At 41.5% G+C, this 17399-nt stretch overlaps 1 protein-coding gene across 1 annotated transcript; it reads right to left on the bottom strand.

Annotated features, from left to right (window-relative positions):
- Positions 1-1354: 1354 nt before the first annotated feature.
- septin5b (septin 5b) lies at positions 1355-16513 on the bottom strand. Its single transcript, XM_053339554.1, has 12 exons — positions 16468-16513; positions 16262-16272; positions 11325-11415; positions 9296-9382; positions 8482-8605; positions 7214-7348; positions 7010-7127; positions 5652-5753; positions 4395-4491; positions 4057-4192; positions 2209-2314; positions 1355-1417 (listed from the first exon to the last, which is right to left on the bottom strand). The coding sequence occupies exons 1-12, from the start codon at positions 16511-16513 to the stop codon at positions 1355-1357; spliced, it is 1116 nt and encodes a 371-aa protein (XP_053195529.1).
- Between the last annotated feature and the right edge of the window lie 886 nt (positions 16514-17399).

Below are 17399 nucleotides of genomic sequence, written 5' to 3'. Positions count from 1 at the left end.
TGGGGTGACGAGGGCCCGTTCATCGCTGCTTGCAGCTTTAATTTTCTGTTGTGTTTTATTTGCATATCCTGGGGGGGGGGGTTAAGACTCTTTGACTTTGAGTAAACATCTGTCCAAGTTGTCCTTTGTAATATTTCTCACCCTTTTGTCTTCTATTGTTCTTTTGTTCTATCGAAACGTATTAATTAGGCTTTTATGCTGATCTGATCGGTTATATCGGATCGGCCAATATTTAGCATTTTATGTAATTAGTGAGATCGGCTGTAATGTCTTAATTTTCCGATCCGATCAATGTCGTCATGTTGAAACTTTTTGCAGATGCTTCCCGTTGCATAGATTGCAGATGGCTTGTGTTTTATCTGTCTCATTTACTCTGAAGAAGTTCCACACCACTGACATGTTTGTTTGAAGCCGACAGTTAGTTTTGAGTCTCGATGTGACGGACAATAAAGTTTTTTGAATCTTGAATCATGAGCTGTCGGATTCAAACCAACATGTGGGTGTTGTGAGCAGACAGATAAAACACAAGCTATTTGCTCAAGCTATCTGTGCAACACTAAAGTACCTCGTGGGGAAGCATCTGCAAAATGTTTCAACACCACAAATGTACCTGGATAGGAACACGAGGAGGAGAAGCCGAGTTTAAGGAACGGAGCGTGGACAAAGAAGACGTGATCGGATCGGTGATCGGTTTATATAAACTCACTGATCGGTGATCGGCCCCAAAAATCCTGATGGTGTAAAGCCTAATTTTTAATCCATTGAAATATTCCAATTTCTTTGTGCACGTTTAGTTTATTTAATAGTATTTAAAATGAATTGTACCAACTCAGTAGTGTTATATTACATATATTATAATTTATCTAACATTTAATAATTCTATATATCTAATCATTTGTATTACTGTTGAATGGAGATATTGCAGGAATGAGTTATATTTGTTCTCTTGGTGTGACAGTTTAAAATTAAAAAAAGAAAAGTGGAAAAAAAGTGAAAAATAATGTCCAATAATTTGTGTACAGTCCCTAAATTAAGTATGGTGCATTAATGTTGAGTATTTCAACTTTCAACTTGGAAATCTACTGAAATCTAAAGGTAACAAAGTGCATTCTACTATCTATTGCTAATTAGGCTCACTTGGCTAATGACTGCATTAAAAAAGTTTAATTCAAGTTTAAATAATACTGAGAAAAAAAAAACCCATTTAAACTAATAAAATATCCAGCATGCTTTCATTCATCCATGCATCTAATGTGTCACATCTGAAGTCTGAGCCATGTGAGTGATTTTCTTGTGTCCCCCTCCTCCCAAAAAAAAAAAGATAAGTAAAGGTATAAAGGTGAGAGATAAAGGGTCACAGGTCCTGCTCATGCATCTGCTGCTGCATCTTCTGGAGCATCTGCTGCATCCTCCTCAGCTGCAGAGACGACGACACAACAGAGAGAAGAAAAGGAAGAAGAGAAGAAAGGAAAGGATGAGAGTCGGTTACATAACGACACATATGGGTCATCATTCACATCGGCGTCCGTTATGTAATCGCTGCTTCCATTTATTATTCACTCTGAGAGGTTTATTAACACTCCTGTTGTCCTCAAGTCAAGGAAGGAAGGAATGGAAGGAGGAAGGAGGGAAGAAAGGAAGGAAAGGAGGGAGGAAGAAGGAAGGAAAGGAGGGAGGAAGGAAGGAAGGAAGGAAAAGGAAGAAGGAAGGAAAGGAGGAAGGAAAGGAGGAAAAGGAAGAAGGAAGGAAAGGAGGGAGGAAGGGAGGAAGGAAAGGAGAGAGGAAGGAGGGAGGGAAGGAAGAAGGGAGGAAAGGAAAGAAGGAAGGAAGAAAGAAGGGAGGAAAGGAAAGAAGGGAGGAAAAGGAAGAAGGAAGGAAAGGAGGGAGGAAGGAAGGAGGGAAGGAAGAAGGAAAGAAAGGAAGGAGGAAGGGAGGAAGGAAGAAGGAAGGAAAGGAGAGAGGAAAGAAAGAGGGAAGGAAGAAGGGAGGAAAGGAAAGAAGGAAGGAAGGAAGGGAGGAAGGAAGGAAGGGAGGGAGGAAGGAAGGAAGAAGGAAAGGAGGAAGGAAGGAAGGGGGGAAGAAATAAGGAAGGAAAGGAGGGAAGAAGGAAGAAGGAAGGAAATGAGGGAGGAAGGAGGGAATTTGACCCTGGAGGACGACACGAGGGTTAAGGGAGAGAGTCTTGTTTCTTCTTATTTCTTCACTCACTTCCTCGTCTTTCATTTTGATGAGTTTCTCCGTCTCCACGTCGGGCGTGGAGGCCAGCGGCAGGATCGGGATGGGACTCTCCACCCGCTGATCTGCGTTCATCTTACTGCAACAGATCAGATCACACAGAGACACTTCATCAGCTTCTCCCTCTGCAGCGTGGAAATAAAGCTGCAGCGACAGGTGACAGTGGACAGGTATCCCCTTAATAATGTTAATTATGGTGATGTCAGATCATGTCTAGTTTAGTTCATGTGTGGGTCCTGTATGTTTCTGTTTAGTCAAGTCACTCATGTCCAGTCCTGTCATGCACTTCCTGTTTTATTTTGTACTCACCTTTTCCCCTCTCATTTCAGATCCTGACTTCCCCCCTTTGTGTGCTTTCCCTCCATTGTGATTGTTAACCCCGCCCCTAATTGGTTCCACCTGTGTTCCCCTACCTCATGTTTAAATAGTCCTTGTCTCCCTTGGCTTGCTGTCAGTTCGTTTTTGTCTGTCTCCAGTTCCAGTTGGAGTGTAGAAACTCAAGTTTTGAGTTTTGTTCTTGAGAGTCATTCTCTCCTCCTTGGGAGCGTTTTTTGTTCTTATTAAACTTCTTTGAGAAGCGCATTTGAGTCCTCTCTGTCTGGGTCAAGGTCATTACACACAGATAAACAGCGGGATTGATCCTTAAAGTGATGGTTTGGCGTAATTTCGACCTAGCCTCATATGCACCATGAGGTCTATCTAAACACCACCTCTGATACTGATGCAGTGTTTGACCCATATTTAATGACTGTCGCATTCTTCACATTTAATATAGCTCGTTTTTTTCTCCATGAATGAGAAGTGTAAAAACTGAAAGCTTCATTAAAGCGATTGTTCGGCGTAATTTTGACCTAGCATCATATGCACCATGACGTCTATCTAATCAGCGCCTCAGCCGTTCATTTTCATTTGGTCGGTATATAGTGGAGTTAGAGCCATCAGCTGAATGTCTATACAGGTGCTAACGGGACCACCAGTGTATCTGGTAAATGACCCCACTAATAATGCCCGGACTGTTATCAAACTTCTACAGTAGTACAAATAGAGTCTTTACTCATAAATCGGTGCATTGGAAAGTTAGTAAGTACACCAGGAGTTTATTAAAATAACACTTACCTGATGGCTTTTACTCTGCTGCTACTGCTAAAGCTAACTCACTAACCCTAACTGTTATAATAAAGTAATATTTCAGGTTTTACAGCCTGTTTTGACATTTTAACGGTCAAGCAGAAACCTCCATCATATCAGAGATGGATGATACTCAACTCACACTTAAATAAAAGGTCAATATGAGTCCCAAATAATCAAAAAACGACACACACACACACACACACACACACACAGGCGGGGAGTTCTGGTCCTCTGAAAAGAAGCCAACCAGGAAGTAACTTAGAGCTGCATTCTATCAAAAGGCCACCAGGGGGCGACCGTCTCTATACAAGTCAATGGAGAATTCACCAACTTCTCACTTGATTTCTAACCTCAGTAAACGTTTTCAAAATGTGTTTATGGTCTCAATCGCTAGTTTAAAGCCTTCTTCAATGCAGTATGATGTTCATTTGGGACATTTTGGCCTGCCTGATTTTATATGTGACGATAAAGCAGGGTATGCATTAGGGCGTGGCTACGTCCTGATTGACAGGTTGACTGCCCAATGTCCTCGAGATCCAGCCCTCGCATTTCTTTTATACAGTCTATGGTACTCACACACACTTTCCCTTTCCCTTTCACTCACACACACACACACACACACACACACACACACACACACACACACACACACACACACACACACACACACACACACACACACACACACACCTGGTCATGGTCTGGATGCACTGAGCTCTGTAGTTCTCGTAGTGACAGTCGCTGGTGAGATCCTTCAGGTCGTGCATGTGGCTCCTTATCAGCATCGTCCTCAGCTTCACGAAGTCGCAGTGGGACGGGTTCTCCACTGCACACACACACACACACACACAAACACACACACACAAACACACACACACACACACACACACACACACACACACACACACACACACACACACACACACACACACACACACACACACACACACACATACAGGAATATTAGCGTTGTCATGGTAACAGGATGGTTGGTAGACAGATGTTCAGTTTTAGTTTTAGTCTCGTACCCTCCACGATGCCCCAGGGGTAGAGTCTCCCTCTCACTCTCTGACCTCGGGCCTCTACCACGGTGTTACTGCCGATCACCGCAAACGGAAAACTCTCCTACATCAGAAAAACACAGACAAAGAGAGACCGGAAGTACTCGTATAAAGAAGGAACGTATCATGCACATTTACAGGTCTGCATTTATATTCTGGAGTTCTGCTGGAATAAAACTATCTGATATATAAAAAAGCACAATCTGAATTATCGGAAGCCTTCTGGTTTCTTTTTTTAATGACAGGAAATCATGAAAAACATAACTTTAATTAAGTTAAAGTAGAAATACCACAAATGTAAAAGTACTCCATCTCATGTAAATGTTACTTAATAAAAAAGTTGCATATTGGCTCCTGTTGTGTTACATTTTTAAACCTTATATATTTTCATTATTATAACTAATGCATTATGTGTGACTAAAATTTAATTGTTTTAATGAGGTGGAGGTAAATCTAACTACTTCACATAGAACTGCACAGGACTAATTATGTCCTAGGTATTTTGGGAATTTGGGGGTTTTAATGTCCCGATGTGGAGTTTATGTTCAACAATTACAAATTACACAAAAAGTAATGGTTTGATAGCAGACACTGACACGTTTTTATGGGTAAAATGTATAAATATGATAGTTTTTAGATTAGAAATGTGGCGTTAAACTGATATATATAATGGATTTAGTGGTGGTGAAGTATTTAAAGCAGCATTTTGATTGACAACATTTACAGAAAATATAACTAAACATTTAAAGACATTACTTAAATGACTCCTTTTCTTTGGTGGCTTTCCAATAATATGTCTGATGTGATGTTGGAAGTATTAAAATCCTAGCTTTGGCCCTGCAGTTGCTCAAATGTATGTATATATATCATATTTATAGGCTTAAATTGACACGTTACTGATTAACCTCAACTTCTCAAATACCTTGTTTTGTCCCAGTCAACAGTCCAACAACTCAAAAATATTCAGTTTACTAAAGAAACCAGCAAATATTCATATTTTAGATGCTATAATCAGAACATTTGTATTTTATTTCAATTATTAAAATAGTTGGCGATTCATTTTCTGTCACTGGACTATTCAGTTGCAGCTCCAATCTTAATCTGTAGACTAACTATAACTGTAACTGTCAGATAAATGAAGTATAAATATAAAATTGTAGAAAACTGTAACGCAAAAGGACAATACGAGCATCTTCTAACAGCAGCTGCATGAATCAGACTCACCTTCAGCTCTTTGTCCTGCTGCTTGAAGTCTTCGTCCTCCTCAGAGTCACAGTCACCGAACTGGTAGATCTTTATGCCGCACTTATCTATCTCTTCCCTCAGCTGAGAAAACACACACATACACACATATATACACACACATATACACACAAGAGAGACGGGATGGATAACAATAGAAACACACACTCATCCTCCCACTGAGTGCTATATTTTAACAGGAAGTCAGTGGCCCTGTGTGAAAGCTTTAAAACGTACACGTCTGACTCATGCAGCAGCACACTGAGCTGAGATGAACCCAAATCTGTTCCAGTGTTTAATTCTTATTTCCATACTTAACACTCAACACTGTACCAATTAATCCAGAATGTCAATATATGTATATTTATGTAAAGTAAAGGTAAAGGTACTGTAGTTATCTCTGTATTTAACCCACACTAAGCAGTAGGCAGACATAAGCCAAAAACACTTGGTTAGAATTAGGGTTAAAACAGTAAAATGTGGTAAAAATGTCAGGTGGGGAGTTCTGGTCCTCTGAAATGAGGCCAACACGGAAGTAACTTAGAACTGCATTCTATCAAAAGGCCACCAGGGGGCGACTGTCTCTATACAAGTCAATGGAGAATTCACCAACTTCTCACTTGATTTCTAACCTCAGTAAACGTTTTCAAAATGTGTTTATGGTCTCAATCGCTAGTTTAAAGCCTTCTTCAATGCAGTATGATGTTCATTTGGGACATTTTGGCCTCCCTGATTTTATATGTGACGATAAAGCAGGGTATGCATTAGGGGGCGTGGCTACGTCCTGATTGACAGGTTGATTGACCAATGTCCTCGAGATCCAGCCCTCGTATCCATAGCAACCTCCCCGCTCTGCCCATGGCTCCGCCTCATGCCCATATAAGTAGAATCAGTGTTTTTATTTTTCCTAGCATGCACCTGAAATTTTCAAGATGGCGCTGCCCAGATTTGAAAACTATTGGCTTTCATTACCTTAGTTAGACCAATGTATCATATTCTTCCTAGATTTAGTTTGTAATATATTTTTAACTACTGGATATATCGCCATGACAATTAATTTCTATTGCTTTGGTGAACTTTAAATTTGTCCAGTACCACAGCTGCACTACAACAAGGTAAACATAATACCTGCTGCACGTAAACATGTTAGGATGTTAGCATGTTAGCATTTAGCAAGGTACAGCCTCACAGAGCCGCTAGCGTTATGAATACCGAGCAGCATAAAAAGGTGCAGTGCAGAGATTAAGGTCAAAATCATAAAATATATTTGGGTGTATCAGTCAGCATTGGTGGTTATGAATTATTTATGAGATCTACATATCAAATATTTAAGGTCTTACCCGCTCTTTGAGTTTCTTTATCTCGGTGGGCGTGAGGCAGTCCGCTTTAGAGATGAGAGGAATCACGTTAACTTTATCCTGAAGTGCTTTCATGAACTCGATATCAACCGGACGAAGCCTTAAGGAGGACATGAACTTTACTCAACATTTTAATATATGCATGTACATAAATACTGTGTGTGCTTCCTGCAGTGAGTTTATTACCCGTGTCCAAACGGAGGGATGAAGTAGAGGCAGCAGTGAACTCTGTTGTCCTGGATGTTCTTCCTGTTGAGTCCGCTCTCGTCTCTGAAGTACTGCTCGAACTGCTGATTAATGTAGTCTGTGACGGGCATCCAACTACAAAACACAAACATGTATGTTTAAATGCTTTACTATAATGCTGCCCGACTGCTTTGGGACATTCATTTAACTGCTGTCCTGCCGACACTGAGGCTGCGTTCAGACTGCAGGCAAATCTGATTCTAATCTGATTCCTTCTCAAATCTGATGTTTAGTCCTGACTGTTCACATTGTTTTTAGCAAATGTCCAAATGGGATTTGGCTCTGTTCAGACTGGGCCACATTAATGACTAATCTGACTGGTTGCTGTGGCAACGTCATCGGAGCGGAGGCGTCATCTAGCGTGTATTGTGTGATGTCATATAATTGCGACAGCGACAGCAGCAACAAACCCTCGAGCTTCTCTTGAACCGAGCCATCTCCCCAAACATTAAGAATATGGTTTGGTCCTCTGTCCATGGACTGATGTTTACGACGTCCTCTGTTGCCTCCAGTGATATCACCTAGCAACAACATCTGGAATAAGCGGCTCTGGTGTCGTACAGAGTGACGTAGCGTAGAGACGTAGAGAGATGTCACGAACAGTCAAATCCGATATGAGTGTTTGGAGCTGTTCAGACTCAGACACATCTGTCCAGATGAGATTTGAAACTCATTTGGACAGGCCAGACGACGCCTCCGCTCTGACAACGTTGCCACGGCAACCTGTCATTAATGTGGCCTAGTCTGAGCAGAGCCAAATCGGATTTGGACACTTGCTAAAAACAGTCAGGCCTAAAAATCAGATTTGAGAAGGAATCAGATTTGAATCAGATTTGCCTGCAGTCTGAACGCAGCCTTAAAGATGTGTGTTTGTCTTCAGTAGAAATAGACAGTAGTGAAGTCAGAAAGTATCGTGAGAGAAAAACATTGTTGATTTAAGAAAGATATAGACTAACATCGGCCTAATCCTTTAAGAATCATATTTACTGTAAAGAAACTTGCTGTAGAGTGTTAGTGCTAGTAAGAGCATGGTGGGCTGTTGTTCCAGTTTCTTTTATCTCGATGTTGAATAGAAGAAGCAAAGAGTCTTTTATTCATATGTGGGTGAGAGACACAGCTGAGAACACAGGGTTAGATAAGTGTTACTGTATGTAGGGGGGAGTTATGGAGATCTCCCTCAAAGCCACCATCACAAAGTGAAAGCTTACCACTCTGTGTTGTTGACAGCGTCTCCAAAACCTGGAGTGTCCACGATAGTGAGTTTCAGCTTCACTCCTTTCTCCTCGATGTCCACCGTGTGCTTTGTGATCTCCACAGTCTGACTGATGCGCTCTTCAAAGGCAGAGGAAACAAACATATCATTAACCCTCCTGTTGTCCTCGAGTCAAGGAAGGAGGGGAGGAAGGGAGGAAGGAAGGAAGGAAGGAAGGAAGGAAGGATGGAAGGGAGGAAGAAGGAAGGAAAGGAGGAAGGAAGGAAGGAAGGAAGGAAGGAAGGAAGGGAGGAAAGATGGAAGGATGGAAGGGAGGAAGAGAGGAAGGAAAGGAGGAAGGAAGGAAGGATGGAAGGAAGGGAGGAAGAAGAAAGAAAGGGAGGGAGTAAGGAAAGGAAGGAAGGACAGAGGAAAGAAGAAAGGAAGGTAGCAGAGAGAAGGACGGAAGGGAGGAAGAAGGAAGAAAAGGCGGAAGGAAGGATGGAAGGGAGGAAGAAGGAAGAAGGAAGAAGGAAGGAAGGAAGGATGGATGATGGATGGATGGATGGATGGATGGATGGGAGGAAGAAGGAGGGAAGGGAGAAAGGAAGGACGGGAGGAAGATAGCAGGGAGGAAGGAAGGGAAGAAAGGAAAGGAAGGAAAGAAGGACAGGGGAAGGAAGGAAGGAAGGAAGGAAGGAAGGAAGGAACAGTCAAATCAGAAGGGGTCAATTTGACCCGGGAGGATGACACAAGGGTTAAATCTGAACCGTGATCAGAGATATGAGAAGGTAGAAGGTTCGGAGACGTCTGACTGACAGCTGACTCACCCTCTGCATTCAGCAGCTTCCTGTCTTTATGCAGATCGGTGAGGAACAAGCTGTTAACCAGGGTGGATTTACCGAGGCCGGACTCACCTGCAACACAAAGGAAAAGGCTGTTTTTAATATTGTTTGGATGCTTTTAGTCAATATTCATTCAACACTTCTATACTATTTGGATCAAAGCGTAAAAACACCCCAAATGTCTTTTACGCTGAAATGTGACTGTATAAAAGAAATGGACGTAACATCCGTGACGTCACCCATTGGTTTGTGGACTGCTGCTCGGAAGCCAATAGTTTCTAATCTAGGCAGCGCCATCTTGAAAATTTCAGGTGCATGCTGGGAAAAATAAAAACACGGATTCTACTTATATGGGCATGAGGCGGAGCCATGGGCAGAGCGGGGAGGTTGCTATGGTTACGAGGGCTGGATCTCGAGGACATTGGTCAATCAACCTGTCAATCAGGACGTAGCCACGCCCTAATGCATACCCTGCTTTATCGTCACATATAAAATCAGGGAGGCCAAAATGTCCCAAATGAACATCATACTGCATTGAAGAAGGCTTTAAACTAGCGATTGAGACCATAAACACATTTTGAAAATGTTTACTGAGGTTAGAAATCAAGTGAGAAGTTGGTGAATTCTCCATTGACTTGTATAGAGACGGTCGCCCCCTGGTGGCCTTTTGATAGAATGCAGCTCTAAGTTACTTCCTGGTTGGCTTCATTTCAGAGGACCAGAACTCCCCGCCTGGTCAAAGCTAACGTAGAGTCCAGCCTTTAAACACTTACACATACACGTCGTTGTTGTTGTTGAGCTCTACAAACACTCTCAGACACATTCAGATCTAATTTCAGCGGCCAGACTCAGACACACTCTCAGAAATCTAATTATTCTCAGATATCACATCGATGTTTTTTTATTTTATTTTATTTATTTATTTATTTTTTGCTTTCCAGACGTAATAAAAACATGATATCCCACAAATGGGACTCGGGACGCGAGTCTGAACAGAAACCTTCGATCCTTCCACTGATTGTAAGAAATTAGGTCACAAAACGTAAAATCAATCCGGCTCTCATCGTAATGTGTTTGCTCGGAGGGCGTTTAATGAGTTTAAAGTGTAATTAACCTTCCTGTCGTCCTCCCGGGTCAAATTGACCCCGTCTGTTTTGACTGTTCCTCCCTCCCTTCCTCCCTTCCTTCCTTCTTTCCTCCCTTTCTTCCTTCTTCCTCCCTTCCATCCTCATTTCCACCCTTTCTTCCGTCCTTCCTCCCTCCCCCCTTTCCTTCCCTCCTTCCTTCCTTCCTTCCTTCCTTCTTTCTTTCCCTCTTTCTTTCCTCCCTTTCTTCCTTCTTCTGTCCTTCCTTCCTCCCTTTCTTCCTTCCTTCCCGCCTTCCATCCTCCCTCCTTTCCTTCCGTCCTCCTTCCTTCCTTCCATCCTCCCTCCTTTCCTTCCTCCGTCCTTTCCTCCCTTCCTTCCTTCCTTCTTTTTGTCCTTCCTTCCTCCCTCCTTTCCTCCCTCCTTTCCTTCCTTGTTTCTTTCCTTTCTCCCTCCCTCCCTCCTTTCCTCCATTCCTTCCTTCCTTACACTCTCCCTCCTTTTCTTCCTTCTTCCTCTTCTTTCCCTCCTCCCTCCTTTCCTTCCTTGCTTCCTTCCTACCCTCCTCCCTCCTTTCCTTCCCTCCTTCCTTCCCGCCTTCCTTCCTTCCTCCTTTCCTTCCTTCCTCCCTCCTTTCCTTCCTTCTTCCCCCCTTCTTGCCTTCCTCTACCTTCAATACATTTAAAATGATACAGTTATGTATGTATGTATTTATTATTTAATTAAGCCTCCATACTACTATTATTCCCAGTTAACGTGGGAATAATAACTAATAACATTTATTTAATTATTTTTTCTGTATGTATTAATTAATTAATTAATTTTCAGTGTCATGTTTGAACCTCCATACACTCTCATCATTTGACACACATTCAGAGTTCATTAAAAACCCAGACGTAGTGACGTAGCAGCGTTTCATCTCGTCTCACCTGCCACCATGAGAGTGAAGTCAAATCCTTTCTTCACCGACTTCCTGTGCACCTGGTTGGGCAGCGTCGCAAAACCAACGTAATCTTTTTCCTGGAAACACAAAAAATAAGAAAATAAATAAATGAGTAAATAAATATCAGAGTGAGATGTGAGAGGCTCAGCGTCGGGTCAGATCTTCCCTCAGTCACTGTGTTGAGGAAGGAAGGAAGGAAGGAAGGGAGGGAGGGAGGGAGGGAGTGAGGGAGGGAGGAAGCGAGGGAGGAAGGAAGGAAGAAGGAAGGAAGGAAGGAAGGGAGGGAGGAAGGGAGGGAAGGAAGGAAGGAAGGGAAGGAGGAAGGGAGGGAGGGAGGAAGGAAGGAAAGAAGGAAGGAAGGAAGGAAGGGAGGGAAGAAGGAAGGAAGAAGGAAGGAAGGCAGAAAGGAAAGGAGGAAGCAAGGGAGGAAGGAAGGAAGGAAAGAAGGAAGGGAGGAAGGGGGTTGGGTCTTCCCTCAGTCGCTGTGTTAGTAGGACATTTCCCATGATGCTCTCTGAATGTTTTATTCAAGTGGTTTGAAAGGCCTGCGGTTCGGTTCCCAGAGTATTCATAATACAGTATGGCAGGCGGCCACGGACACAAGAGGAGGGGGGGGGTTGTGAGGGGGGGGGGGGGGGGGGGGGGGGGCGGCTTGTGTGTTCAGTGACCGTAATGAAACACAAGCATAAATGTGCAGCTGAAAAGAGACGAAGGGAGAAAGAGGAAGAAGAAGCAAAGCTGGAAAAAAGGGCTGAAACTAACCTTTATTCTACATTACTGGTGAATCCTTCCTTCCTTCTTTCCTCCCTTTCTCCCTTGCTTCTTTCCTTCCTTCCTTCCTTCCCTCCTTGCTTCTTTCCTTCCTTCCTTCCTCCCTTTCTTCCTTCCTTCTTTCCTCCCTCCCTCGTTTCCATCCTTCCTCCCTCCTTTCCTTCCTTCTGTCCTTCCTTCCTTCCTCCCTTTCTTCCTTCCTTCTGTCCTTCCTTCCTTCTTCCCTCCCTTTCTTCCTTCCTTCTTTCCTTCCTCCCTCCCTCCTTTCCATCCTTCCTTCCCTCCTTTCCTTCCTTCCTTCCTCCCTCCCTCCTTTCCTTCCTTACTTATTTCCGTCCTCCCCCTCTCCTTCCTTTCTTCTTTCCTTCCTCCCCCTTTCCTTCCTTTCTTCTTTCCTTCCTCCCTCCCTCCATCCTTCCTTCCCTCCTTCCTGCACAGAAGCATACATGTGGAGCTGAAAAGAAACGAAGGGAAGAGGAAGAAGAAGCAAAGCTGGAAAAAGCTGAAACTAACCTTTATTCTTACTATTGATGAACCTGACACCTACTTAGTCTATTAATATATTAATTTATTAGTCATATTATCAATAAAATGTCTGTAAAATGCTCTTTATAAGTTCTTTAGATGTCTTATTTTGTCCAATCAACAGCCCACAGCTCAAAAATATTCAGTTTAGACCTGCAACACTTACACAGTATATTTTAATTGATTAGTCGATAAACAGAATATTACTTAAATTAATTATTATTGTTAAGAAAAAGAAAAAGAAAAACTGATAAATAATTCTTTGGTTCTGGCTCCTTAAATGTGAATATTTTAGGTAGAAGATGAAATAAGATTATTTTAGGGTGTCATGTTGGGCTTTGGGAAGGTTTTTGTACCATTTTAAAGACAAATGAACTAATTAATTAATCGAAACAATGAACAGTAGGTTAACCCTCCTGTTGCGCTCCCGGGTCAAATTGACCCTATCTCTTTTGACTGTTCCTTCCTTCCTTCCTTCCTTCCTTCCTTCCTTAGTTACTTCCTTCCTTCCTCATTTCCTTTTTCCTCACTTCCTTCCTCTTTCCTCCCTTCCTTCCTTCCTTCTTTCCTTCCTTCCTTCCTCCCTCTTTTCCTCCCTTCCTTCCGTCCTTCTTTCCTCCCTTCCTTCGTTCCTTCCTCATTTCCTTCTTTTCCCACTTTATTCCTTCCTCTTTCCTCCCTTCCTTCCTTCCTTCCTTCCTCATTTTGTTCCTTCCTTCCTTCCTTCCTTCCTGCCTTCCTTGACCTGAGCACAACAGTAGGTTAATCAACAAATGCAAAATAATGATAAGCTGCAGCTCTGATTCAGTTTACTGAGACAGAAGAGACAGAAGACCAGCGAGTTCAGTGACCGTGATGAAGAGGAGCATAACTGTGCAGCTGAGAAGAGACGAAGAGAAGAGCAGGAACAAAAAAGGGCTGAAACTAACCATCAATCTGCCATCTATTTAGTCTTTTAATCTATTAATCTATTAATCTATTAATTTATTAGTCGTATTATCAATAAAATGCTCTTTATAATTCCCCACAGCCCAAGTTTAAGTCTTTAAATGACTTATTAAATCAAAGATATTCAGTTTAGAGCTTCAACACTTTGTCTTTCCTCCCTTACTTCCTTCGTTCCTCCATCCCCTTTCCTTCCTTCCTCCATCCCCTTTCCTTCCTTCCTTCCTTCCTTCTTTCCTCCCTTACTTCCTTCGTTCCTCCATCCCCTTTCCTTCCTTCCTTCTCTCCTTCCTTCTCTCCTTCCTTCTCTTCTTCCTTCCTTCTCTCCTCCCTCCTTACTTCCTTCTTTACTCCCTTCCTTCCGTCTTTCCTCCCTTACTTCCTTCCTTCCTTCCTTCCTCCATCCCCTTTCCTTCCTTCCTTCCTTCCTTCCTTCCTTCCTTCCTTCCTTCTTTCCTTCTTTCCTCCCTTACTTCCTTCGTTCCTCCATCCCCTTTCCTTCCTTCCTTCTCTCCTCCCTTCTCTCCTTCCTTCTCTTCTTCCTTCCTTCTCTCCTCTCTCCCTCCTTCTTTCCTTCCCTCCTTCCTTCTTTCCTTCCTCCCTTCCTTCCTTCCTTCTTTCCTCTGTCCTTCTTTCCTCTGGAAGGAAGCAAGGAAGGAAGGAAGGAAGGAAGAAGGAATGTTGGTATTTCTTCCATATTTTGGTGTTTTTTGTCTCTGGATGTAATAAAGTGATTCCCACACAGATCCAGACTGCCCCCCCCCCATTAACCACCCCCCCCCCCCCCCCCCCCCGTCTGTGTCGCCGCTCTGACTCAGACGCTTCGCTGCCGTCCAACAAAAACCCATGAAGATGATGAAGATGATGAAGATGATGAAGATGAAGAGAGGCTTATGAAACTGATCCGTGGGCTTTTATTTTGAAGGTGTAAAGTTTCTATCTTTAAATAAAGCCTCTCTCAGTGAAGGCGGTGATGTCGTAATGACTGTGATGTGTTTTCCACCTTTGATCTTCCATACAACCAACAATAAGCTCATCTACTAGTCTGATGTATCTTATTCCTCCTTTCCTTACATCTTCCCTTTCTTCCTTTCTGTCTTCTTTTTCTTCCTTCCATCTGTCCTTTCTTCCTTCCTTCTTTCATGTCTTCTTTTTCTTTCTTTCTTTCTTTCTTGCTTTCTTTCTTTCTTTCTTCCTTCATTCCTGTCTACTCTTCATTCTCCTCCTTCTTTTACTTCCTTTCTTCCTTCTATCTGTCCTTCGTCCCTTTCTTCCTTCCATCATTCCTTCCTTCCTTCATTCCTTCCTTCTTTTCCTTCCTCCCTTTCTTCCTTCCTTCCTGTCTACTCTTCCTTCTCATCCTTCTTTTCCTTCCTTTCTTCCTTCTATTTGTCCTTCCTCCCTTTCTTCCTTCCTTCCTTCCTTCCTTCCTTCTCCTCCTTCTTTTCCTTCCTTTCTTCCTTCTATTTGTCCTTCTTTCCTTCCTGCCTTCCTTCTTTCCTTCCTGCCTTCCTTCTCCATCTTTTTAATGATCCGGCCCACGTGAGATTAAATTGGGCAGTATGTGAAGTTTTAATGGTACTTTTCCACCATTATGTGACATTATTGTATAAATGATAAAAGTGATTAATCTAGAAATTTAATCTACAGGTGATTTATTATGTTCTGCATCATCTTGTTTCATCTTTTAATCCAAACCAGGGGTGTCAAACATGCGGCTCGTGGGCCATAACTGGACCACCAAGGGGTCCAATCTGATATCTACTATGAAAAGAAAAGAAAAAAAAGTAATTACAGTTTTTCAATAAAATGATTTTCTCACTTATTTTTGCATACAAACATATTTTAATCAGTATCTGTTACCATAGCAACCCCCAAAAACTGACACACCTGGCTGCTTAATCCTTACACAGTTCATTTTTACATTTGTGAGGAAAAAAAACACCTTAAAACCGTTTTTATTTTAGCCATTAATTTAATAACTTCTCCTAAAATGACCCAGAAAATGCAAAAAACAAAAAGAGGTAAATATTTAAACTTTCTAGAAATGTTTTTATGCACATTTATTCACATTTAATATAATTAATTGATATTGTAATGTTTCTCCATTAATAAAAAAAAGCCAGATTACATTACTCTCACTGCTCTGTGGAAGCTTCATTTAGGACTAATCACCAATTTATTAAAAACTCAAGATGGTTTATGATCCCAAAATTATATATAGAGACTATTTATGAGGAGATAATGTGAAATATGAGAGAAGATTTAAATATAAAAGGGTTTAAAATAAGTGAAAATTGAATAAAGTAAATATGAATAATCACTGTGACTCAGCTCGTTGCTCCAGCTGTGTTTACAGATGTGTGCAGATGTTACAAACTACAGGTTTTATAGACACGTGAATGCTTCAACTTCCGGTTTTTAAATTTACAGCCATGCAGTTAAAGCAGGTCGCTGTTAATCTTAATCTGATGTATTTAAACCCAGCGCGTGCCTCTATGTGTGTGTGTATGTGTGTGTGTGTGTGTGTGTGTGTGTGTGTGTGTGTGTGTGTCTATGTGATATGAGACGTTTACTGACAGTCAGGACAAACCTCTACTCTAATATTAAAGAAATAAAATAAAAGCATTAATAGCCTATCATCATCATCATGGTTGTGTGCTCGTGTTGTGCATCTCTCACCTCTCCATCAGCTGTGGCGCGAGGAGGCAGCAGTCCAGGTTGCACGAGACGAGAGGAGAGGAGGAGAGAGGAGAGGAGAAGAGAGAGAGATGAGCAGCATGCAACGGTGTGAAGGAGTAAGAGAAGGAAAATAAAGGAGATAAAATGAGTAAAAAGGGTTAGGGTTGTTAATCGATGATGTAATGAAGCATCCAGCTGTTTGTTACCTGAGCGGGGCGCGCGACTCCTCAACCTGCTGCTGCTGCTCGTCATCTTGGTGGGATGAATGCGTCCAAACTGGAGGAAGAGGCGGGTCTGGTCTGGACTGGACTGGTCCCTCTGCTGTCTTTCTTTTTCTTTTTTTTCTTTTTTTTATTGTAATAAAAAAAAAAAAAAATGTGCACAATCTTTTATTAAACCACCACCGGAAGAGGAAGAGGAAAAGGAAGATGCATCCGCTGATATGTGCAGGAATGTAAAGAAATGAGCTCGTGGATGAAGATTGAGCTGAGCACGCAGACTGATGCTGAGTGTGAGCTGCTTTTTCTTTTTTTTAAATGTTGTGTATTGTGTGTAAAACTGAGTGCAGTTCACGTGAGACGCCACAGGGGGGCGCTGTTACTCTGCTCCTCCTCCTCCTCGTGCTCCTCATCAGGCCTGCAGAGACTCTCCAGATGTTCCAGATGTTGCTGCTCAGTGTTTATTGGCTTGGATGTGTTTTATTCTCTATATACTTTATTATTTTGGGGGTTTTTATATATAAAGATAAATTAATAGGAATGTCTTTTTTATTTTTTGCTTTAGAAAAGATAAACTATACATCAAAGAACAAGATTGATAAGTTTTGGAAGAGTTGATCTGAGGATTTATTTATTTTTAATTTATTATTATTTATTTATTTGTATTATTATTATTATTATTTATTTTTTGAGTGTTTGTTTTTATTTTTATTTGTTTATTTATTCATCATTTTATTTTTACTGTCTTTTTTGTTGTTAATTTTATTTTTTTATTTATATTTCTTAAATTTATTTATTTATTTATTTTCAGACTTGATCTGAGGATTTATTCATTTATTTTTAATTTATTTATTATTATTATTTTTATTTTATTTTTTTGAGTGTGTTTTTTATTTTCATTTTTTATTTTTTATTTTTTA

Source organism: Scomber japonicus, chromosome 19 (genome assembly GCF_027409825.1).
Source record: "Scomber japonicus isolate fScoJap1 chromosome 19, fScoJap1.pri, whole genome shotgun sequence".
Classification (NCBI taxonomy): Eukaryota; Metazoa; Chordata; class Actinopteri; order Scombriformes; family Scombridae; genus Scomber; species Scomber japonicus.
This window is presented reverse-complemented; position numbering and strand designations above follow the sequence as displayed.